At 47.3% G+C, this 25,539-nt stretch overlaps 1 protein-coding gene across 1 annotated transcript in view; it reads right to left on the bottom strand.

Annotated features, from left to right (window-relative positions):
- DNAH9 (dynein axonemal heavy chain 9) overlaps positions 1 to 25,539 on the bottom strand; it is a 155,723-nt gene that overhangs the window by 24,353 nt on the left and 105,831 nt on the right. The window contains exons 57-59 of the mRNA XM_066332140.1: positions 18,717 to 18,910; positions 15,299 to 15,447; positions 11,700 to 11,827 (exon numbers count right to left, since the gene is read on the bottom strand). Coding sequence (XP_066188237.1) covers positions 11,700 to 11,827; positions 15,299 to 15,447; positions 18,717 to 18,910 — 471 coding nt within the window. The remainder of the gene's footprint in view (positions 1 to 11,699; positions 11,828 to 15,298; positions 15,448 to 18,716; positions 18,911 to 25,539) is intronic.

Below are 25,539 nucleotides of genomic sequence, written 5' to 3'. Positions count from 1 at the left end.
TTCAGCAATACCAGCTGAGGTTATTCCTGGGGAGAAAAATTGTTATTCCTGAGGAGAAAAACTGTTATTCCTGGGGAGAAAAACTGTTATTCCTGGGGAGTAAAGTTGTTATTCCTTGGGAGAAGAGTTGTTATTCCCAGGGAGCAGAGTTGTTTCTCCCCCCAGTCCCACCAAGCTCAAATAAAAACATTTGTTCATTTTTATCAGAATTACAGTGAGGATCCTCTATAGCAGTTCTTGGGAAAACAAGTCAAGCAGGTGATTTCACAAAGTCTTTTAACACAAAAGGATTTATTTATTTATTCATGCAACTAGTTGGACACATCCCTCAGGAGATTAACAGAATCATGGAGAGATGGTGAAATGGATGAAGCCAAGCCTCAGTTTTTCCCCTGGAGTCCTATACAGCATTATAGTTTCCAGGCAAGAAAACAGCTTTTTGTTCTATTAGGAATGGGATTTGTGGGCTAAACTACTCTTGCTTTAGAGGCAGGTGTGCAATCTAAACTGGCTGTGTTCATGGGCACTTGGGATGGTGATTTATCCTACCCCAAGAAAGGACAAGCAACTTGCTAAACCTAAATTAAAAGCAGCCTCCAGAAAGATAAACTGCTTGGAGGTGGCAAAGAAATTACATAAAGGAACCATATTAGGGGCTGAGAATAAATATATATCACCTATAAATGGAGGCAGAAAGGAGCTCTCATGGTTAAATAGTAGAGTAATGGAGATTATTAGGAGTAAAATTACATTCTTCAGAAAGTAGAAGTTTTGTCCGAATGAGAAAAACAGAAAAGAGCACAAAATCCAGCCACGGAAATGTCAAAAAGTACTACAAGAAGCAATTTTTTTTTAAACCCATAAAAGCTAATAATAAAGCCTCTTCCAAGAACCTACTATAGAGTCTATAAAACTGTAACATGATCCAGGTCTGCAGGGATTGCCCATGGAAGGCCAGGCCAGCCCAAAGCAGCCCATGTTTTGCAGGAATATTCCCTGCAGAGCCTGGGGAGGCTCTCACTGTTACAGCCTGGTGGAATCACTGAAACCCTGAGGCTGGAGATGAACCTGCAGATCATCCATCCCACTCTCCTGCTCCAGGCAGGCTCAGTTAGGGCAGGTTTTAAGCTGTGCCCAGTTGGTTTTTGGATATCTGCGAGGCTGAAGTCTCCACGGCCTGTCTGGGCAAAGCGTGCCAGTGTCCAACCACACTCACAGTAAAAAAGTAAATTAAAAAATATAGTATAAGATAGTGAAATTAAATTAAATTAATGGTTAAGGGAAATTCCTATCTCAATTTTAATCCTTTGCTTCTTGCTCTTTCAGCACCACTATGTAGATTTTGACTCCCTCTTCTGCACTTCCCCTGCCAGGAGGGATTTAAACACACCAAATAAACCCCTCTGAGCCAAACCCCAGTTTTGGGAGGTTAAATAACCCCAGCCTCTCCTCATATAACAGATGCTTCAATCTCTGTCTTGTTGCAAAGACTCTGAAGCTGAAGCAGCAGATGAAGAGCTGTTTAGGGGAGTCGATGAGGTAATAAATCATAGGAGGTCTCTGGGAGCAGATGGACTCTCCCCAAAAGGACCCTACAAGTGGAAGAGCTGCAGCACAGCTCAGGAGGGAGCAGGCAGCCTGACAGGGCCTCCAGCAGGACAGGAGCCACTCCCCAACAGCATCAGTCAGGAAAAAAGCAGCAATCTCAAAGTTCCAATGCATTTTAGAGAGCTAAGCTGAGGATACCACAGGCTGAGCCGGGGTGGAATTGCTGTTGTTGGCCCCAGGACATGGCCAAGGCACCAGGCTGGGGGGGACAAGGAGCTGTCCCAGCTGACCCCCAGGGATGTCCCAGCCTCTGGAATGCTGCTCAGCACGGAGCAGGAGAAGGCAGGAATGTCGGGAGGGAGGATGTTTGACTTCCCCCGTCACCAGGGGTGTGACAGAGCCCGGCTGGCTGCGGATGGCTCAGCCCCTGCCTGCCCGGGGAAATGGGGAATGAATTCCTTCCTTTGCCTCTTTCCCTGGGAGGCTTTGGCATTCCCTGTTAAACTCTCTGGATCTCAACCCTTGAGTTTTCTCACTTTTAACCCCACATTCTGCCCCATCCCACCCCTGGAGCAGCAGGTGGGGCTCAGTTTCCATTTGGGTTAAACGCAGCAGCTCATCCCCATGAATTCCTTTGGGGAATTGAATTCCTTTGGAGAGGGGATTTCCCCAGGTACCCCCCACGCCAGAATCAGGCACAGCCCTGGATGGAACAGGAATTGCCTCTGTGGGCTCCCAGGTGTGGATGTTCATCAATAGCAGCTCTTTTATCTTCCTCAAACCAGTATTGCTGCGGGCAAAAGGAAAGGTCTCACAGGCTACCAACCAGTTAAAACACAGCTGACAGGGGTAAGGAGACTGCTGATGGAGTTTTAACTCCTCACCATATCAAAAGCCATCTGAAGGAGCAGATGATTGGTGAGCTGACAAAACTACTCATAAGCCAAAGCCATTTCAAGTCCTGAGAATAAAGCCTGGTAGTGAAGAACTGCAGGAGGATGCCATCATTCTCAGTGACTGGCAATGACACTGCAGAAGGAATTCAGTGGTGATAGATGCAAAGTAATGCACTCAGGAAAACAACCTCAGCTACAGATACACACACTGATGGGTTCAAAATTAACTATTATCACTCAGGGAAGAGATCTCAGAGTCCTCACCGTTATTTCCTGTGAATACCAGTTCAATGCTTTAACAATGCGAGAGCAATCAAACGCCAGCAAAGGAACAGAGAATAAAGCTGCAAACACTGTTTTGCCACTCCATAAATCCGTGGTGGGCCTTCATCTTGTAAGCAGCCCCCAGCTCCCACTCCCCTTAAATCCAAAAGGATTTCACTCCCACAAAAGGAGACACTCCATCAACAGGGGCTCGTCCATCTGGAGAGAGCAGAGGCTGGGATGGAGGGGAGGGTGAGCAGAGCAGGCTGCAAGGAAAGTGGAAGTGCATTTTCATATGACACAGAACTAAAACTAGAGCTGCATTTTCATATGACACACAGCTAAAACTGCCAATTTACTGCTTCAGGGTGTTTGGGGAGTTGAGAGGATCACAGAGCTGAGCTGGAAGTCACAGAGAGAAACACAGAACCGTTAATGCTGGGGAAAAAAAGCTTTAAAATCACCAAACCCAGCCATCACCCCAGCACCACCACCCTCACCATTAACCCGTGTCCCCAGGTGCCACAGCCACACGGGTTTGGAACACTTCCAGGGATGTCCCATTCCAACATCCCTGCACGTTTCTGCCCCTTCCCTGAGGCTGTGGATGTGCCTGTGGCAGGCAGGAGCTGTCCCGGGGCTGGGACCACACAGTGACACCCCAGGAGCACAGAAACCTCTTCTGGCTTTCCTGGGGGAGGGCTCAGCTGCCTCTTGTGAGGATTCAGGTATGGACAGATCCCAGCTGGGACTGGAGAGGAGGATGAACATTGTGTTCTCCAGGAAGGAAAGAGGCAAGGGGAAGGCAAGGGAATACAAGGTAGAGGTGCTTCAGGCTGGGACAGAGTGGTGGCTGCTGTCACTGTTATCAGGATTTGGACCTGCTGGAGGGATGGGTCAGCACTCAGAGAGGGGCTGAGGGGTGTAAGTCAAGGGAATTGTTGTTTGGGGAAGCCACAGACACTTTGCTGCCTCCAGTTCTGTTGCCCCAAATCTGATTGGCATCGCTGGGAACAATATTTTTATTTAGAACTGCAGAAGTTCAGTCTCCTCACCTGAAATAATTTAGGGTTGTGTGGATGAGATGGAATTTGAGGTGTGGGGGAAGATGAGAGGAGGTGCCTGGGCAGAGGGATTGTTCTGGGGGTTGTTTTCTCACAAACAAGGACTGTGTGAGGAGCAGTAACAAAATGCAATTACACCTGAGTGCTGCTGCACCACTGCTGGCCTGATGCACTCAGGATTTCAGGATTTCAGGTTTTCAGGAGACCAGATTGTCCCCAGGGTCCAGACACTCAACTCACTCTACAAACACAAATCAAACAATCAGATAGGGGTGGAGTGAAACTTGCAACCAAAGTGATGCCAACACCACAGAGATTTAATAAAATGGGGGAAGAGCTCAACAAAATATCAAAAGAAAAATCGTGCATTAAGTATCAGTTTAATCATAGTCTGCATATCTGACCTTAAGTGTTTTCATCTCTAATTGGTAGTTTCTTCCCACATCTGCTTTTGTGGTGTTAGATGGCTCAAAAATAATTGCTTTTGCTTGTGTTGACATGACACCAGTGATCATTATTTGTGGGTATCACTGCCTGCTAACAGCCAACTTAGGGAATATTTCCAGTCCAGTGATAATTGAGTGCATTTATATCCTGTCCCTTTGTGATAGAAGGGATGAAAAAGAGGAATAGATGCAGCCAAACATGGGCTGGTACTAAGAATTCATAATTCAAATGAATATATCTGCCCAGGCCAGACAGAGATGCTGTGGAAAGGATTCACAGTTTGGAAAGAAACTTTGCAAATTAATTCTCAGCAGTCAGGTAACAAAACCTGAAAGAACACATCTAATGAGAGCACGTGGTCAGAGTAATTGAGAGATGTGTCAGTTATCAATAATGAGACAAGGTGGGCAATGTGAAACAACTCCCTGCACACTGACCATCCACAATGACCATCCCCACTGACCATCCCCTGCTCACTGACCATCCCCTGCACACTGCCCATCCCCACTGCCCACCCCTCAGCCCCTCCCGTGCCATTTTCCCGCTCAGAGCAGGTGCTGCAGGCTCAAGGGGTGTGGGAAGGGCTGGTCTGGGGTGTCCCTGCAGGAACATGGCAGCACCAGGGGCTTTTCTTTGGGAGTTCAGCCCCAGCCCCTGTGTGTTTGTACAATGCAGAACATATATCACAGGACGTGAGCGTTGCCCTGGCAACCATCAGGAACAGCACCACACGTGCATAAAGCATCACAGGCTCCCCTCCTTGTGCTGGCAGGGACTGGGGACCCTGCCCCTGTCTGAAAGTGCCCCTCTCCTTCAGGGCCCCTCACACATCACCTCCTGGAAATAAGGGAAGTGCTTGTTTGTACAAAGTCTCCTTGTCTGGTGAGAGCTCTCAGAAAACATTCCCTGTTTTCCCATCCCTGTGGCAGCCAGTCTGCACAGCCAGCAGTGCATGGTGCTGGGGGACTCGAGGGACAGGGAAGGGCACTGCTGCTCCCAGGTCATGGCATGGGGAGCAGATGTAACCAGCCTGGCCTGGGATGTGGTGTCACAGAGTCACAGAACCAGGGAAAGGTTTGGGGTAGGAAGGGACCTCAAAGCTCATCCAGTTCCAGCTCCTAGTCATGGGCAGGGACACCTCCCACTGTCCCAGGTTGCTCCAAGCCCCAGTGTCCAGCCTGGCCTTGGGCACCGTCAGGGATCCAGGGGCAGCCACAGCTGCTCTGGGCATCCTGTGCCAGGGCCTGCCCACCCTGCCAGGGAACAATTCCTGCCCAATATCCCATCCAAACCTACTGTCTACCATTGGGAAGTCATTCCTCCTTGTCCTGTCACTCCATCCCGTGTCCAAAGTCCCTCTCCAGCTCTATCAGAGCCCCTTCAGGCACTGGAAGGTCACAATGAAGTCACTTCAGGGCAATCCTCAGGATGAACAACCCCAAATCTCTGAGCCTTTCCTCCCAGCAGAGCTGCCCCATCCCTCTGACCCTCCTGGTGCCCCTCTGGGCCTGTGCCCCAGGTGACCCTGCTGGAGCAGAGGGCTTGGGCTGGATGATCTCCAGAGGTCCTTCCAGCCCCAGCCATGCTGGGGTTCTGTGATTTGTGATACAGTGATGAATCTCACACAGTTTTGCTCCAGGAGCTCACTGGTATTCAATTTAATACATGAACCTGACTCAGTGAAGCAGCAACCTAGAAAAATGGAAAGATGCTCAAGAATTAAATTAACTTGATCACAAAGAGAGGGAAGTGACATTTTGGCTAATGGATGAAGACTACAATTAAATTGGGAATATCTAACGTCTGAACTCTTCCCTGCATCAGTGCATTCAAACATGCATCTGAACAAACACAAACAAATTTCTCTGTGTCTTTGCTATTAAGCTCATCAACCCCATTTGATGACTGTGATGGCCACTGGATCAGCAAAAGGCTTCTGGGAGGCAAACAGAGCAGACACAGCGGGGCTAACTCACAGCTTAGTGCCAAGCTCCTTCCTCCCTGCACAGAGAAACCCCATCCATGGAGAGCTGGGCAGGGGAGAGCAGAGATCACAGAGCCACCGAGTGTCGCCCTGATTTTTTCACCTTTCTGATGTTTAGATTCTTGGACTGGAGTTCTCTCACGTTGTAACATAACCAAAGAGTGATGTTTTGTAAATTAAACATTCCTTCCTGGGGGAAGGACAAATTGATGGGCTTCTGGTTTGACCAGTGGAGTCAGAGAGGTGTCAACCTTGTCCCCCAATCCCTGATCAAACCCCAAAAGCTATTTAAACCCTGATCCCAAAATAGACGTCCTTCTTTCTCGTTCTCACAACTGGATGGTGTGAGTGTCCTTCTTTTCTTGCCCCTCAGGTGACAACTGAGGCTGGAGACATCTCTGGCATCCCCCAGTCCCAACCCTCTGCTCAAAGGGTGAGACCCAGGAACACACCCAGGTGCTTTTTGGATGTGTCCAAGGATGAAAACACCACAAATTCTACAGGAAACTCCACCCAGTGTTAAGCCATTTACATGGAAAAAAAAAGACTGTATTTATTTACATTTAAATGGAATTCCCTGAATTTTAAGTTGTCCCCATCCTGCTCCTTGTTCTGTCACCAGACACCACTGGGAGAGTCTGGTCTTTATTCATGTAGTGGTTTCATGTTCACTAAATTAGAAAAAATTAGAAAATTTCTGTTTCTAATTTCTGTTTCTAATTTCTGTTTCTAATTTCTGTTTCTAATTTCTGTTTCTAATTTCTGTTTCTAATTTCTGTTTCTAATTTCTAATGGGTGTACTAGCTGTCAATTTTCATGCCTAGTCACTGATTGGTTTTACTGTAATTTCCTCAGAAAATCACTCCCTTACCAAACCACCACCACTCCCCACCATCCAGGGCGATGGGATCATCTCTCCCCAAGGCTGAACAGCCCCCAGCACTGCACAGAGCCTCACCAGAGCATCTCCAGCTGTGGGGCCGAGCTGTTCCTGCCCCCCAGAGCCACAGTGAGCTCCTTGCTTCAAAACCCTCCAAACCTCTGAACTGTTGCTAAGGAGACCCAGAGGCTGAACCTGCCATCAAAATGGGGTTTTGCGGAGCTCAAAGATCAAGCTCAGCTCTTCAGTGCCAGCAACAGGAACAGAGCAGCTGCTGGACTCTTACTGTAGCCCTCAGGTAGCAAAGCCTCCTTTAAAGAGCTCCACTTTTGCCTCAGGGGCTCCTGTTTTGCAGCTGGACCATTTGGGTTTGTAGAGAATCATTAGAGCTGTGGGCTCCATTCTCTCCTCACCTGTCCCCACCGTGTGGCAGAGCTCAGCAAAGTTGAAGCCACCAGGCAGGAACAACAGTGGTGCTGATGGGGCAAGGAGCTGCTGGCCAGGCTCTGCCATGGGGATGGGGATTTTCTTCCCATGGAAATCAAGGATTGGGTGGCTTTCTGCTGTTCTCTCTCATAAAATGAGTAATTTCTGAAAATCTCCATTTTCAGAGCGAGCTGAGAAACTTTCCCCAGGACAGACATGGATGCTTCTGTCTTTATTTTGCCTTTTCAGAAGGCAACAGGACTGGGAGGAAATGGCCCTAGGACAGCCCTTCCCAGCACAGCAGTGATCCTGCTCCTGTAATCCAATAAAACCCTCCCAGCTGCCTTCATACCCTTCAACTCCCCCAAACCTAATTCCCAGACTCGTTAGTGCTCCCAGTACGTGACTCTCATTATGTCTGCTCCCAGCCAAGGACCAGTAATGAGCCACATGTGGAAAAGCCACTCAGATGAGCCCCTCAAGTGTTTGTCCTGGAGAACCCCTGCGTGAGAAGCTCTGCTGCACATGAGCTGAGCTGTTGGTCAGGGGATGGCAAAATACAGAAGCAAAGCCAACAGTTGCTTTTGTCTGCTCAAAAACAAACGGGAAGCCTGGGTATAACTGTGCAGTGGGTGGGATACAGCCTTCAAATAATGAGTTTAATTAATCTGGGTAAAATTACCCTGAGATCTGCTCTGTCCTCTCTTTTATTATTAATGCAATGATCCACAAATCCTCTGCTGCGTTTGTAAATTGAGTCATCTGTGTCACTCCAGATCTTGTACAAACACTCCTGGAACTGCCTGGGAGGCATTTGTCACCAAAACCTCGCAGGAAAGATTTTGCCAGATAAAGCATATGGCAAATATTTCTCTGACCCACCCCTAATTGCCAGGGCAGAGTGCTCTGTGGGACTCCTCCTCCCTGACTCCCGCTGGGTGCTGATTTTGCCAAAGGTCAGATTTTCAGGCTTGAGAAGGTTCTTTTTCCAACCTCCCAATCCCCAGTTTGTCCAGAGGGTGCTTTCATGCCGTGGAAGGCTGCTGACCCTCAGGGAGTTTTGTTAGCCCAGGAGTTCTTGCCTGTTGATGCAGGGACACACCTTTAGCCCCTCAGGCTGCTCTTCCCCACGTTCCACGGAGCTCCAGCCCCTGGAAGGACTTGGGAATTATGAAGAGAGGTGCAGAGACAGGCTCTGGAGCTGAGCAGCCTGGCCAGTCTGGATGACAATGCCAGCCCTTTTTTTTGTCACTCCACCAAATGTCTGAACTGGAGCTGCCTGCTCCAAACTCCTGCTGGACGTGCCCAGAGAGCCAAGCGCCACCAAGGCACCTCCAGCTCCTCCTGGGGCCCTCAGTGCTGATGGCTCAGGGTTAGAAACAAAAGCAGAAAGAGCTCTGAGAGCTGTGTTCAGCCCCTCTTGCCTACATCCCGTTGCTCCAAACTCAGCACAGCACAGAACCACAGTATTTGCATGTGTGAAGTGTTATCAGCTGGGAGAAATGGGTTTGTGGAGGGTTCCCAAAGCCTGACTGAAAGCTCAGAGAGTCTTGTCCATGTGTGTGCAAACTCTGGGATAAGGTGTGCTGGCTGAGAAAGGCCATGGGAGAGAGAAGACGGTGTTGAGAGAGAAATGGAACTGGAAACAAGTTTCAAATGATGGCCTTGCAAACAGAGCAGATATTTTGGAGAATTAGAACTGTGAAAGATGCATTGGAGCAATGCCACGTGGGGTAAAATAATGGGTGATTGGTGTTAGAAGTGTTAGCAGCATTGTGTGGCAAAACCTAATAGGTTTATTAAAAACATTTATAGGGTAAACAAAAAATTGTAACAAAGAAATAGTTTGACTTCTGATAGGATGGTGTTGAGTTTTACATCTCTTGTGTGTCATCCTTCTGTGAGATTGAAAATGGGACAAAATCTTTTAAAAATGCCTCTCAGCTGCCCCATCTCTGTAGAGCTGGGTTTTCCCAATAATCATCTCTGTGACTGTGCCAGAGGCAAGCCCAGGTGTCTGTGTGACCCTGGCCCAGCAGTGACACCTGCAATCCTGTCCCCGGGGCCACTGGGGGATGCTGAGCCTGCCCCAGGAGCAGAGCACCCTGACCCAACCCAGCTGGACCGAGCTGCTCTCTCAGCCCAGGGGGAGCCTGTTCTGGGCCACCAGAGAGTCACAGCTGGAGAACCAGCCAGCCCAACCATCAACATTGCTCCTTCAGAGAAATCTCATTTCTGCAGCTCTTCTTATTTCATCACAGAATCATAGAACCATGGAATGATTTGGGTTGGAAGGGACAAATTATATTAATGAATATGATCCAGTCTCACCCCTTGACATGGACAAGGACACGTTCCACTCTCTCAGGCTCCAAGCCCTGTCCAGCCTGGCCTTGGGCACTGCCAGGGATCCAGGGACAGCCACAGCTGCTCTGGGCACCCTGTGCCAGGGCCTCACCTCCCTCACAGGGAAGATTTCTTCTGATTTAGCCTTCAGTGTCTGTCTAACCTCTTACTTGATTGCTCTGACCACCAGAGAAGATGGGAATGGATGTAATAAAAACCCTTGAGGCCCCCAGTGCTCATCTGTGAGCACTGAAACAGCACATGGAGACTGGCACTGCTGACAGATCCTTTATAGCAGCACACCAGCACTGTAGAAAATAACTTTTCACTCTGCATTACTGGCAGAGTGGCTCAAAAAGCTGCCTATTTCCTTCTGCACCACCTCAAATGCAGATGCCAGGATTGCAGCCCTCTGTATGTTAAAAGCTCTAGAGAAGCTCAGCATTGTTTACCTCGGAGGCAGCTTGCACAAAAAGAAAAAAAAAATAAAATAAAAAAAGGTAAAAATTAAGATCAAAATATCAGGGATATTTAATTTCAATTCATAACCAGGCCTGCGGGCTCACATCAGGACTCAGAGCTTTGTCTTAATCTAATTTTATGCAAACAATCCAGCGATAATAAAAGTTTATATAATCCACATCAAGGAAATCAGAGGGGTTCCCAAAACCTGTAATGAGAGCTGACATCACCAAGTGAGCACATCAGCAAACCCAAAGCCTCACTAAATGATGGCTCCAGAGAGCCCTTGACAGAGACAGAGCTCCCTGCACAGCCCAGCAGGCTCTGAGGCATTCTCTGGGGTGCTGATGAGAGCTGGCAGCATTCCCCTGCTTTGGGGTGCCCAGAGGAGCCAGCCCCACTGCAGAGTTCCCTCCCTGAGTGGCCCCTCTATGTTCTTTGAGGTGCAGTGGGAGTTTTGGGCAGAAAATGAGTCCAGGAGCTCTAAGAAAAGATCTTTTCTTTTGGAACCCTGGGCACTGAGAATTTCAGCCTTTCTGTGCTCACAGGCACTGACCCCCAAGCAAACACTGCATTGACCTGAGGCTGTGGAAAAGGCTCCCAAAATGCAGTGACAGCACTGGGATTGTGGGTGTGGAGTTTGAATAGACATGTGTGATATCACAGGGTGCAAAGCTTAGAGTTTAAGGGTTTAGAATATAGTAATATATATATAAAGCAAGATGGAGGATTTAGAGTGGAGACTGAGTCCTTCTTTTTCACCTTCTTTTCATGGTCTGGGTGGTGTTTTGTAATTGGATGGAAAAGTCCCCATTGTGGGCCACAGGTGGCTGGTTATTGGGTTAAAAGTAAAAACAATTTAGGTGTAATTTCTTAATTGGACAGTTTGTCCTTAAAAGGCCTTGTAGAGGGAGAGATGGGGCTCCATTTTTACTTTGTTAGCTCGGAGTGTTGTCGAACTCTCAGTTTGTGAGACTGTGATATAAATAAGAATTAATAAACATCTGAGTCCAAACAAGAAATACTGTCTCGAGCATTTAATCTCAACCCTGGCAAAACAAAGATAAAATGCAACACAGTAGTACCCCATGTGAGGATCAAGCTCACAACCTTCAGATTATGAGACACAACACTCTTCCTTCATTTGTGGAGCAAATAAAGGCACAGAGAGGTGCAGAACAACCTCCCTCCCCTGCACATGCCACCCCACAAACAGCTCTAGCAGGAGAAACCCAAACTGACAAAGCCTGATCAGAGGGAGAGGTGGCTGCTTGGGACACACAGGTGACACTGTGCCCATGTCCCCTGGCAGGCATGGCACCTGTCCTCATGGAGGGGACACCAAGCTGGGAGAAGGGCAGCACTGACCCCCGACCCCGTACCTGAAGGATGACCCAGTGCCCCTCCTTGGCAGCCAAATCCAGAGCTTGTTCAGCCACCACCTCTTGGCCTTGTCCAAGGGAAATGTTGTGGAGGTTCCTGTGGTTGAAGGTGTAGCCCAGCTTCTTCCCTGGGGGGAAACAAGGAGGGAGTTCAGCACCTCAGACTGTGCCAGCACAGGCAGAGTTCTCTCCTACCAAACCCTCACATGTGAGTTATCACACTCCTGATAGCAGTGATGTTTTATCTTTCCTGTATTCCAGGTTCTGTGGTGCCCAGGGGTGCAGCTCTGAGCTCACAGTCAGTGTCACTCAGCTCTGCACACAGCAGGGACACAAAACAAATCCTTCTCCTGCTGCACACCAAGGACAACTGGGACAAGTTTTCAGCCCAAAAACACAAACAAGGGTGGGCTGAAGGGAGGAACAAGAAGGATGGGACTTCATCACCTGGAGCTGGAATTGGACAATTAAATCCCAATATGCAAAATGGACCAAAACTCATAGAAGTGTGAGACCACTTGACTGTTTGTCCATTTTGTGACCATTTTGGGTCCACCTTGGGTGTAGCCCTGGCCAGGCTCTTGTCCTGCTCAAGGTGTGTCCTTAAAGGCCTTTTAATAAATACCAACATTATTCTCTAGCTCTGTCCAGTCCCTGTCCCAGCTCAGCCTTCCCAAGGCATGATCAGTTCTCTGCTCTCATTCTCTTGGCTCTCACCCACTCCTTGCCCAAGTGCTCAAACAGCAGCAGCTTTTCTCAAACTCTTAATTACAGTGCAGCATCCACACAAAGGTGCCTTATTATGAAGTGCTTCTTGTTTAAAGAACATTATTCCCTGCAACCTGGTGTAAAAACACATTTTACAGTGGTAAGAAATTAAAAACACATTTTACAGTGATAAGAAATCAAATTCTTTCCTGCTGATTAACACCCACAGTGGGTGGGGAAAAGCCCCTGCAATGCAGGCTGGGTGCAGCAGCTTGGTTTGGAGAAGGCAGCTGGAGTAAAATCCCTGTGAGCTTCCTCAGGCAAGGCCTCCCAGGTGTCTGGGGCCTGGAGAGCAGTGACTCCTCCACGTTTCTCATGGAACATCTCTGGATTTGCCTTCCTGTGGGCAGGCTCCAGTGGAGTCAGCAAAGCCCAAGGGAAGGAGAAGTTTGGGATCCCATTGTCCCTGCAGGGCTCACTGATATCCCTCTGCAGTGCTGGGAAGTGGAAATAACAACTGATACTCATTTTTTATTAATCACCTGCCTTGGGGCAGTGCCCTGGCTCTGTGATTTGCCCCGTCCCCTCTGGAGGCAGGTGCAGGGAACCCCAAAGCCCTGCATTCACTGGATGGCAGCTCTTTGTGTCCCTCCACATGGTCTCTGATGATCCTTCAGCTTCCTCTGGTCTCTCTGGAGCATCCCAGTGGCTCAGCTCATGTCTGTGCTCCTGGCTGCAGGCCTCCTGGGCAGGTCTGGAATCTGTCCTCCACACCAGAGCACACCCTGCTGCTCCTCTCACAGCAGAACCAGCTCTCCCTTCTGTGTGCTCCTCAGAAGAAAAGCCCAATTTGTGCTGCTGGAGGGAACAGCCCCACAAACATCCCCAGGGTGGATCAGGCTCAGCCAGGGAGTCAGGACTCATCCCTGGGGATTGCCCACACTTATCTCTGCACGCAGGTTTGCTTTCCTGTGGATGATGCACCCTGAATTCCCAGCTCCTGCTAAAAGCAGGCAAGTTTTAGAGAGAAACAAGGAAAAGATTTGTCTTGCATAGCTGAGGAACCATCTCGTGGTACAACGCTGGAAACAGATGGCCAGAAGGAGAACAAACCTCAAACTCCAGCTCTCTGCTGAGCCTCACCACAGCTTCCCCTGGGATACAGCTCTCCACACATTTTAGACTCTCCAGTTCTCTTTCTCACCATCTCTGGCTGCTGCCAGCTTTGAAAGCTGCTGATCTTCTCCTCTGCCTTCAAGATCCACCACCTCGAGAGAGGATGGGGCAAATCAGAGCCAGGCCACCGCCCCAAGGCAGATAATTAATAATAAATGAATATCAGTTCTCATTTCCACTGCAGGGGGGTATCAGTGAGCCTGCCCTGGCAATGCCAGCCCTGCTCCCTCCTTGCTGACTGCAGAAGGGAGGGGATGGGCACTCAGGGAGGGCACAAAACCCTTCCAGCCCACCAGTGTTTCCTGCAGGGAACACTGTGATGCCAAGGAAAGGTCCCATGGGTGGGCAGCATCTGCAAGGAGCTGACTTCCATTCACAGGAATTATCCAGCACTTTAATAAAACCTAATGAAGGACAGGGAAAATATCAATAACGAGCCAAACCCAGCCCCAGTGAGGCAGCTGGAAGGCCAGTGCAGCTGCTCTGTGGCAATAATTTTATTTCATTGCTTCTCTTTCCTTTTCCTGTAACTTCTCTGGCTGGATAACCCCAGGTGCTCAGCTACACTCATCTTTACAATTCCAATTAAACCACTCAGGGTGTGATTTTAATGCTTCATTTCCCATACAAGGAAATAACAGGGAGTGAGGCAGGATCACCAACATGGCTCCAAAGGGAGGCCACGGACATCACAGGAGCTTCCTTTGGGGGTGCCCCTTCGATTTCCAGTAATGCCACTTGGTTTGGGGGCAGAAAGCGCCTGAAATGCAAAGCCAAGCCCAAGAATTCCCCAGAACAAGCTGCCTGTGGCTGAGGCTGCACAAAGTTTAGCAGCTCTGACAGCTGCTCCTGGCAGTGCTGGTAAAAGCTCACTCAAACATTATTTTGGGTGCATTGTAGAGAGGAAAAAGAATGCACAAGTCATTGTTCTCCTGCCTGGTCTGTGCCAGCCTGGATGGTGTTTTGTCCTGCACAACCCCAAGGGCATCAGACTCCTCTGCTCCAGAGGGATGTTCAGGCTGAAAATGAGAATTTTTTCCACAGTGGGGCCAAGATCAAGAGTAAATTGTACACAGGGGCAGCTTTGGAACTCAGCAGGGGCTGCAGCCATTGGTGCTCAGTGCCTTCTCAGGGGAGGCGTCTCACAGAAGGCCCTTTGGCTCTGGAGCCAGCTGACCATCCACATGGAAATCAGCTCAGGAAGGACGGGCAGGAAAGCTGGAAACTTTGCCATAAAGCAGCAATCTGTTACAGGGAGCTGTTGCTTATTTTTAGTTATCATAGAACCATAGAAGAGCAGGTTGGAAGGGACCTCAAGGGTCTTCTGGTTCACCCTTTCTTGGCAACAAGCATCTGACAGCATGTGAGGTATCTCTGACGTAAATTACAGGTTGTGCACAAACGCAGCTCAGAGATCGTTGCAATGTGAAGCACACTGGGAATCCAGGCAGTGCAGGAATGAGACAAGTTTAATTTAAACTTAAGATGAAAATCCCAAAAAGTAAACCTTCAAGAAAGACAATAAAACCAAACCAAAATCCCATCGCATCCCCTCACAATTATCTATTTTTAACATATTACTTCATTATCTACAAAGAGATGAGGAAAGAAAAAAAACCCAAAAACCTCAAATGAAACAGGCATGTTGTGCTGAGATAATAATGCAGCAGATAAATGGCCAGGCTGTGATGTGCCTAGAGACAGGATTTATTTACCGTGTTTCTCCACATCCTTCAGTGGGTCCACTCCTGGGGACAGAATAAAAAACATCGGGGTTGCAGGTCCTGATTCCTCAAAGGTGGTTGCAAAATCCAGGGATCTCCCCACCACGTATTTGCTGCCCAGCTTTTCTTCTACAAAATCTCTGCCAGAGAGAAAAAAGGCTTTTGTCAGTTTGTTCAGAAAATGCAGATTCCCCAGCAAATAATCAATTAATCATGATGGAATCCCGGAATTGTTAAGGTTTAGAAGGTTGTGAAGTGTGACCATTATCAAGCACCACCATGGTCACCATTAAACCATGTCCTCAAGGTCCCTTCCACAGGATTTCTGAGCACTTCCAGGGATGGTGCCAGGCTTCGATAATCCTTCAACTGGAAAAGTTTTGCCTAATGTTCAATCTAAACCTCTCCTAGTGCAATTTGAAGCTGCTTGCTCTGGTCCTGTCCCTTTTTCCCTGGGAGCAGAGCCTGACCCCCCCGGCTGTCCCCTCCTGTCAGGGAGTTGTGCAGAGCCACAAATTCCCCCTGAGCCTCCTTTTCTCCAGGCTGAGCCCCTTTCCCAGCTCCCTCAGCTGCTCCTCATATGACCTGTCCTGCAATTAATTTTCATTTTGGTGATTCGAATGACTTAGAAACTGAAATTAGGAAAATGAGCAGGAAATAATTGTGGATAGGGTATGTAGGCTGGATGCCTGTCCCTCTGTACAGGGGTGGGATGCCACAGGAGACATCAGCTCCTCACAAACAAAGGGAAGCAGGAAGGGAGAGCAGTGGGAGCTGCCAGCCCAAGGCTGCATTCCCTAGTAAAACACAAGCACTGCCTTGGTTCTGACTCAGGAATCTCAGGAGAAAAGAAATAAGTTGAGGTAAAAGCTACAAGAACCGGCCGCGTGTTTCGCAGTCTGAGCAGCCTCGCAGAGGGAGCAGCCATCCACAAAGTCCAGATGATTTACACAACTGCTTTGATGTGAGGAGCTGAAAGGGAAGAGCTCTAAGAATGTTTGGAGCACGGAGCCTTAGCATGAGAGTGACAAGGAAAACCACAAAGGAGTGACGAGGGAGAAGCTCAGCTCCACGGCAGCTGCTGGAACAGAGCGTGGAGAATGTTCTGGCTGGATTCCCCCAGGGTGAGCTCCTGACATCACTGCTTCACAGAGAGAGAGGCACTGAACGCTGATTCAAAGGTAGGAATGGTATATTCAAACGCCAGGAATGCTGCTGGAGCTCAGATGGATTACTCAGGCCTTTTGAAGGCAGCCAAATTCTTTCTAAGAGAGCTGAGAACCTCCTTCAAGGGCTGGTGAAAGGCAGTTGGAATAGAGATGCCTAAGGGATTGCAAAAAAAAAAAAAAATTTAAAAAAGCTTCCACATTTTTGGTATCTCTTTTAAGTAGATTTTTCTGTTCAGAGTTAAGATTTCCTAAATTACTGCTGGAAAGGCTCAGGCCACAAAATTTAACCAAATCCATCAGATCCAAGGTCACAAAACTCTTGTTTCACCTCACATCTCAGCTCTTTCAAACAGTGCCTTGGGGACCCAGAAGCACGAGGTGCTACAAGATGCTTTTTGCTGGCGTTCTTCAATGAGATTGAAGGATGAAATGGATATTTACAGGGGAAAATCCTTCTTCAGGAAATCACAGCTGTTGGTGCACTGCTGGCCCTGAAGCTCTAAGGAGTAAGTCAGAGTAAGAGGGGCTCCTCCTGATGACTCCTTAGGCCTGGGGAATGAACCAGACTGAGTAAACATCCCCAGGGATCTGCTAGGAAGAGTGGCTGAACACCCAACTTCCCATAGCCTGGATCGTCTTAAATCCCAAAGAAATCCTGCACCATCATCATGGAGCAGGTACACACGAGGTGGGACACAAAGGACCTTACAGCTTTCTGAACAGCAGCTGGGAGTGAGGCTGGGACATTCCAGGGCATCCAAAATCCCCCTGCTCACATGTGGCTGGGCTAAAATACTATTCCTAAAATGCAGCCATGGGCTGATTAGGGCCCTCAGGGAAGGTCTGGACTGGTCATGATGTCTACAATCACCACTGAGGTGTTTATAGTGTTGGCACCCTGAGATATTGATAACTCAGTTGTTTTTCAAGAAGAGTCCCCAAAGTCCTGGGGAAGGCTCAGTGAGCTGTTGCTGTTTGCACTTTGAGATAAGAAACAAAACAAAACAATACAAAATCCAATTTAAATACTTCAGTGCAAGCAGAAAAGCTTGACGTGCCCACACCCTAAAAATATCCAGCCAAGCTTTTGAACTTGGATTCCCTTTTCATAAAAGAGAGACAGGAAAAGGGCTGAGATTTGATGTTCTGGTTATTTCTGAGCTGTCTGGGTGAGAAAGAAATTAATTACCGTTGCATAAATGAAATATCCACCTGAAATTTCAAGAGCTTATTTTACTCAAGCTAAACAACAACAGGAAAATCAATATTTTCAGCTGAGAGACACATGGAGAATCCAACCATAAGAATAAGAAATGAAAAAAGAGGGATTAGCACCAGTAATATGACAAACTATAGTATTTATTCTAATAAAAAATAATAGCAGTGACCACAGGGAGACTTCACTCAGTCTTGTCTGTGTTTTTCTGTGAACCTTGAAGCACTATCAGATGTAGTTCATACACTGAGTAAAACACCCTGCTGTGTGCACGTCAGGTGGTGTAGGACTATAAACTGCTGGAGAAACAGGAGCATGAGAGACATCACAGAAATGTCGAAACATTGGCCACAGAAGGGAAAACCAAGTCCTCATGGAGTGAAAGACCTTTAGATTGTCCTGGAACAAGTAAGTTGCTTTTGCAAAGCTTCAGGAAGTTTAGCCTCGCCCAGTTACCCACACTACATAATTTACAGCTACAACTTTCAGAACCAGCAGCACATAAATTTTGCATTTTACAGGAAGAAAAAAAAGAAAAAAAAAAAAAGAGAGGAAACATCTATAAGACTTTCCTTTACTTCTACTTTTTATTCTGATATCTAAGAAGAAGCCCAAAGTGATCTAGTAACTAAAATGGATGTTGCTGAACTCAGCCTGCAGCAGATGTGTAACACTTGTGTGGTGATGCTCATTTCTGACTTGGCAGGTCTGCCTCTCACCCAGTGCTGGTTACACTGCTCCATCCCTCGAGGTGACACTGAGCTCTGGTCCCATCAAGCAAGAAATTCCACTTCAATCCAATGTGTTGATTGCCTCACAGAGTTCAGAGATCAGTGAACTGATCGAGCATCTTTATTTCGTGTCCTATTGCGACACCTCCCCACCCTCACGGTTCATTCCAGACCCCTCCATAGGAAACCACACTGCACATCCTCCAAACGCTCTGACACCCACAAACCCCAGCACGTCCCTGAGCTCCTCCTGCCCCCACAGAGCCCACCCTAGAGCTGCCCCCAGCCCCCACCTGATGGCACAGGGGACGCGGTCGGGCCGCAGGGCTCGCAGGATGCACAGGCGCTGCAGGGACGACTTGTTCTTCCAGTCCTGGGGGAACCTCTCCTTCTCGGGACACTCCGACTCAACAAACTTCTTCCACCGCTTTGCAGAGCCCTCAATGTCCCGGTCCAGGTTTCTGAATTCCTCCATGGATGAGAGAGCCTGGAAGAATTCAAGGTGATGCCTTAAGTTTTATCTTTCATGTATTTCAGGTTCTGTGCTGCCCAGGGGTGCAGCTCTGAGCTCACAGTCAGTGTCACTCAGCTCTGCACACAGCAGGGACACAAAACAAATCCTTTCCCAAATGGAGACCAAAGACAATCATTACAGCTTTCAGGCCCGAAAGCACAAACAAGGGTGGGCTGGAGGGAGGAACAAGAAGGATGGGACTTCATAACCTGGAGCTGTAATTGGACAATTAAACCCTAATATGCAAATCACCAAAACTTATCAAAGTGTGAGACCTTGTGACCATTTGTCCATTTTGTGCCCATTTTGGGTCCACCTTGGGTGTAGCCCTGGCCAGGCTCTTGTCCTGCCCAAGGTGTACCTTAAAGGCCTTTTAATAAATATCTACTTTATTCTCTTAGCTCTGTTCAGTCTCTGTTTCAGATCAGGAAGAACAATCCCATGTGCCTCTGAACCGTTTTTCTAACTCTACTGACTCCTCATGTTTTGTTCCACCAGGGAGCTGGAGTCTGACAACCACAGCCAGAAACCCACCAAGACCAGATTTTTGTCCATTCTCCTTGGAAGGGACAGTCCAGGGAAGGACGAAGTATTTTGGCATCAACCAGCACACTCTCTTCATTACCCAAAAAGGGAAGAATTCTCCTCTGCTGTTTGGAAAAATCTCAGGTGACAAGGACTTGCTACTGCCAGTTATCCCAGAAATTAGTGTTTTGGATGAGAGCTGGAAATGTGGAGCCCATGTCTGATAGAAGAGTACACTGCTGGCATTCCCATGAGCTGCATGGTCTCCTTACTGACTCCATAGACAGGAGGAGAACTGTGCAGCAAAACCCACAGCAGCAGCTGAAAAACTGTGCTGAACAAACACTCAGACACACCGTGTTCACCAAAATCCTTTTTTAAAGGGATTTCATGGTTGGAACATTAATTCCAACAGAAGCACGGAGTGCTTTGGGTTGGAAGGGACCTTGAAGCCCCTCACCATGGGTTGGGTCATACAGACACAGTTGCTTTTCTGTCCCTATTCCCTCATTCACATCCCTCTGTGACACCACAACACTGAGCCTTCCCACTCATTTCATGGTGACCACGGAGCCAGGGACCTCCACAAGCACAGGACAAATGTGATGCTGTCTCTGTTCAAAAATTCAGCCCACCCAGAATCATGATAAAAATCAAATCATTTGGTTTCTACTTGCAAAATGCACATGAAGATAAACTTCATGGTGCTACGAGTCTGGGGCAGGAACAGGGAGCTGAAGAATGCTCCCAAAAAACAGCCCAGCAAGGCATAAAATAAATTAAAATTACAATGAAAATGTATTGGATTTTGTAGCTAGAAAGTGCCAACTATGAATGTTATGCAGACAAGTGAAGAATCCAAATTCTCTTTCAAGCAAGTGGAGGCAGAGCACATTGCTGAGCTCGTAAGATTCCTCTGGATCAGGGTAAAATTCTCACTGAAACAGACATCTTCATTTTGCATAATCTGGAGCTGTGAGCAGCTGAACATGAAATGGAAAAGGCAAGTGAAGGATAAAAGACAGTCAATGAGCTGCTTTCTACAGAGAGAGAAGGGCATCAGGGCCAAGCAGGAGCTTCTTGTTGAGCAGAGGTGTTCCCCACACCAGTGCTCCTGCTCCCACCCTGTGGGAAAGGGATTTGTAGAGAATTCTCAACAGAAGGCTCACATGGTTTACATTCTATACAATATCCTACTACAATGCATCTTTCATAGTTCTATTTCTCAAAAATATCTAGTCTGTTTACAAAGTCATCCTTTGAAACTTGTTCCTAGTTCCATTTCTCTCTCAACATTTCTCTCTCTCCATTTCTCTCTCAACAACATCTGTCCTGTCCCATGGTCTTTCTAAGGCAGCATATTTTATCTCAGAGTTTGCATACAGATGCAGACTCTGTGAGCTTTCAGTCAGGTTTTGGGAATCTTCTACAAATCCATTTCCCACAGCACCCCAGAGCCTCACTGTGGGAAGCACCTTTGGGAAATGCTGCTTTCACACCTTGTTCAGGTGGACTGGGAAGATCCACCCTTGCACAGGGCTTGGAAAGTCACAGAAGGGCCCTGACAGTGGTGTGAGGGATTTCCTGGGACATGCTACTGTTCCAAACAAGGCAGAAGGCATTGAGGATGAAACTGTTTTAAAACCCCTCACTTTCCCTCTGGAAGGCTTCCCAGTTGGAAGACAAAAGCAGTATAAAACTTTGGTCTCCCTAACAAACTGAATTCAGTTCCAGAGAGTGAAGAGACGGGAGGAAGATGTCAGAAAAAGGGGTTCTGATAATAAATATCTTCACTTTTTTTGGCAGAGGGAATTACAGGATGACAGAATGGTTTGGATTGCAAGGGACCTCAAAGATCATCTCATTTCAAATCCCTGCCACGGACAGAGACACTTTCCACTCTCCCAGGCTGCCCCAAGCCCCATCCAGCCTGGTCTTGGACACTTCTAGGGATCCAGGGGCAGCCACAGCTGCTCAGGACAGCCTGTTCCCAGGTGGAAAGCCTGTGGATGGCAGAGGGAAGGAGGTTGTGGAGCTGTTCTCAGAGTGTGTCATGACCCAGGACCTTTGCTGTGCATCCCCTCACAGCTTCACTGGAGCAATACTTGGGAAACCCCTCTGGAGGGGCCCAGGCCAAACTCCTGCCCAGGCTGGGTCTGGCCATGGCTCTGTCCGCCAAAATTCTGCCCTCTCAGGTGAGCTCCCAGCCCTTCTGGGTGCCCTGCTGTCGGGCTGTGCTGTCCTTACACTGAAGGAGATGATTTTTGTAAAAAAATGTGTTCAAGCACAACCTCCCAAGCTGCGGTTTGTCACGGTGGAGAATTTATTACACATTGCCAGGATGGAGAACATGGCTCTGTCCTCTCCTGGCTGGACAAATCCCCACCTTCCCTCACAGGCTGTGTGCTGCAGGGCCAGAAACAGAGATCTGGGCAGAGGAGAACTTGCAAATACTCCCAAAAATTCTTCTGCAACAACCCCAGCCTTGCCCAAAGGCAGAGTTCCATCAACAGCTCCACCCACGGCATGGGGAAGAGCAGAGTGTTTGCAGTGCCACAGCAGGAACAGGCTCAGCTCTCCACTGACCATCCCCGTGCCAGATTCCCAGGGATGCAGAGAATTCCACAGAGGCTGTGAGCAAAGGAGTGACTCAACAGCTGTTGTTTGCATGTGTGGATTTGCACTAACAAGGAGAAATGTCAGCCACAGAAGGGCTTCCTCCAAATTCAGCGCCATAATCCTGATTTCTGTGAAAAAACAGAGCATGAACATGAAGAACTGAGAAAACTCAACATGAGAAACTGCAGTTTTCAGGAATGATGCCACAAATTCTGACCTGCCAAGCCCTGGCCCTTGCAGCAATAAATGTGCTCAGTGCACCTCTCATGGCTGAGCATAATACAATGGCGAATGTTGAATTCGGGGAATTCTCAGTGCAAGTGCTTACATAAAACATCTTCTCACTGTTGACTTTTGACATGATTTACTTAAATTACCACTTCAGAACTTTGGCTGCTGCTGCTTCGAGAAGTCTCTTGGCTGATGTTAACGAGGGAGACTCTGAAAAATTGCTTTTTTCTGACTAAATGACAGACGTGTAATCAGGAATGATGGTTTCCCTCTCTCCCTGAGCGATGTATTGCAGAATCATGAAAGCTCTAATTTCAAATAAAAACTTTGTATTATATAAATTAACACTAAAATTTTCATTAGTCAACAATGTTAATAGCATTTCTTAGGAGGGATGGTATTAATGGGAGATGCTTCAGTTTAAATGCCAGTGGAGTGAAAGCCCTCTCAATCAGGAATATTTTTTTTTTTTTTAATTTTAATTGATTTTCAATACCACTGTTGTGAATTTTTTCCAAGAATCTTAGTCCAGCACTAACAGATCCCTGTTCCCAGGCAGGAGTGGTACATTGGGGCAGCAGATGGGAACTGCACATCAACCTGTGCAGGGGATCTATTTTTGGCCACATAATGAAAAGTACTTTTGTCACTTAGAGTTGTCATGGAAATTGAGAGAGACAAAAAAAAAAATATTGGTCAGAATAGAAAACGATCCAAAGGGTTGGAGGACTCGAACTCCTCTCTTTTCAGCCCACATTGTGATCACCTCTGGGGTCTGGGAACAGGAGGGGCTTGAGTTTATAGCCCAAAATGAGACTTTCTCAGCAAAACAGGGTCCTTCACTCCATGTCAGGGAGATATCCACCATCTTCCCAGAGGAAAGTGGTTTTTCATTCACTGAGTCACAGACAAGTCGCTTTCTCAGTCCAGGTTTCTCTGACAGCTCCTTGTCTCAGTGTTACTGTGGAGCTGGAGCATCAGCAGCTCCGTGGGGTTCACACATTCCCAGATGCAGAGCTCTGAGAAATGGGTTTGTAGAGGATTCTCAAAGCCTGGCTGAAAGCTCACAGAGTCTTGTCCATATGTGTGCAAACTCTGGGATAAGGTGTGCTGGCTGAGAAAGGCCGTGGGATAGAGAAGACAGTGTTGAGAGAGAAATGGAACTGGAAACAAATTTCAAATGATGGTCTTGCAAACAGAGCAGATACTTTGGAGAAATAGAACTGTGAAAGATGTAGTAGGACCCATGAGGGGTGATTTTAGATGATTGGTTTTAAGGCATTAACAGCATTGTGTGGCAAAAGTTGATAGGCCAAAAAACACTTATAATGTATTGTAATTAGGAAATAGTTTGGCTTCTGAATATGATGGTGTGAGTTGTAACATCTGTATTGTCTCACCTTATTCATGGGACTGAAAATGGAATAAAAGTCTTTAAAACACCTCTCAGGAGCCCCATCTCTGGGTCAGAAAAAGAGTTTGTCCAATACAATGCTCTCCCATTCCCCCAGAGCTGTAGGAAACAGAGCAAGGACCAGGCACTGCTGGTAGGACAGGAATCCTGGATGCCACCACAGAGCCTGGGAGTGCTCTCCACACACGGCCAAGGATCTGAGGGAATAGGGGAATCTTTGTGGGGATAGCATCTTGGGAGACACCCAGGGAGGAGAGGAAACCCTCAGAATCCAGAGGAGCCTTTGGAGAAGAGAACAGCTCCAAAGGGCTGCTGTCGCTGCTGCTGCACACGAGTTATCTCCTGGTGCCAGACACAGCACTGCGAGTTCTGGATGTTTATTAGAGGGAACACTTGCTCTGATCCCTAAAGGCAACTGTTCTAAGTAAACCATCTGCTCAAACTGCCCTCAAGTTTAGGTGTGGCTTCATAAGTTGTTATGAAACCCTAACAAACCCCAAACACATATATTAACACCATGTTTTCTTCCCTTCAGTTCTGAAAGGAATTATCCTTAAAAACAACCGAAGAGATTGTTCTGCATTTTAAAATATTTCAATAATTTCAAACACCCCTCCTCAGAGTCACCTGGCCCGAAAACAGCTCTGGGGCAAGGCAGAACAAAATCACCTCATTGCTGTGCTCTGTGCTGACACAAACAGGGTGAAAATAAAACAGAGCCAGTAAAGGCAGAGCTGCCAGAACACTCCTAACACCCAGTTACCCATCTCCCCAGTAGCCATGAGACTGCATTTTGAAAGGCAGAAGGAAATCAAAATAAAGGAATTTGAGGGCTTTTGTAAAAGCTATCATTATCTTTGGAGGCTTCAGGTTACATCTGGTTTTACTTACAATTTTTACTTATATACCTTGCTTTAAAAAAAAAAATAGTAGTGTGCCTCTGCTTTAAAAAATTACTTTCTGTAGGGAACACACTGAACATCAAACATCTCTCTATAAAAATCACACAACCTGACAAAACTGGAAAGAAATTATATTTAATATTCTCCTGGTTGTAATAATCTGTGAGATGATTAAATCCTAGTGATTAGTCACAATTTCACTCACAGAATTAAGGAGCTGTGGAATTTATTAATTGAGTTACACAGTTTTTAAGCAGAGATCCACAGAGGTCTTTGGTGTCTGTCCGTGGGCTTGAGTTTGGAGTGGCTCATGGGTGAATTTTGTGGGGTTTGGTGACCAAGGTGGGATTTAGGACTTGAGGATCTTGAAGATCTTTTCCAACCTTAAAAACTCTACAACTCTGAGATCCCCCAAGCACTTTGTAAAGGCTTTACACTTACAATGCCTATATGAGTTTCAGCAAACATTCATAATTCCTTTCTGCCATTTCCTGCAGCTGGCCCAGGAGCCTTTAGGAAAACCAGCATCCCCACAGCTGGAAAATGACAGCTCCTGGAAGAACAGCAAAGCCAGGCCTGCACCTGGCTTCAATTGATAGATTGGATCGTTCAGGAAAAAGACGTATAGGCAGATGAATTGCTCCATTTAAATACTACTGTTAACTAGAGGAATTAATGTAGCAGATGATGGATTATTTACCATCTCTCCCATCCCAGGTTTTGGGTTGTATTATTCATACACTGAAGGTGTTATTTTCTGTTTAGTTGCCCTACCTGAATAATTTAACTCATAAGGAAAATCTCTCCCAGAGGTGAAAATAAAGATTTGATGGGGTTTGCCAAGCTTCAATCACCTTTCAACAAAAAGATGTTATTTTAACTCTCCTTATTTTTTTCCTAAAAGCTGACTG

This window comes from Sylvia atricapilla, chromosome 18 (assembly GCF_009819655.1).
Source record: "Sylvia atricapilla isolate bSylAtr1 chromosome 18, bSylAtr1.pri, whole genome shotgun sequence".
NCBI classification, from domain to species: domain Eukaryota; kingdom Metazoa; phylum Chordata; class Aves; order Passeriformes; family Sylviidae; genus Sylvia; species Sylvia atricapilla.
Note: the sequence above shows the minus strand (reverse complement) of the source record. Positions and strands in the feature narration are given on the sequence as shown.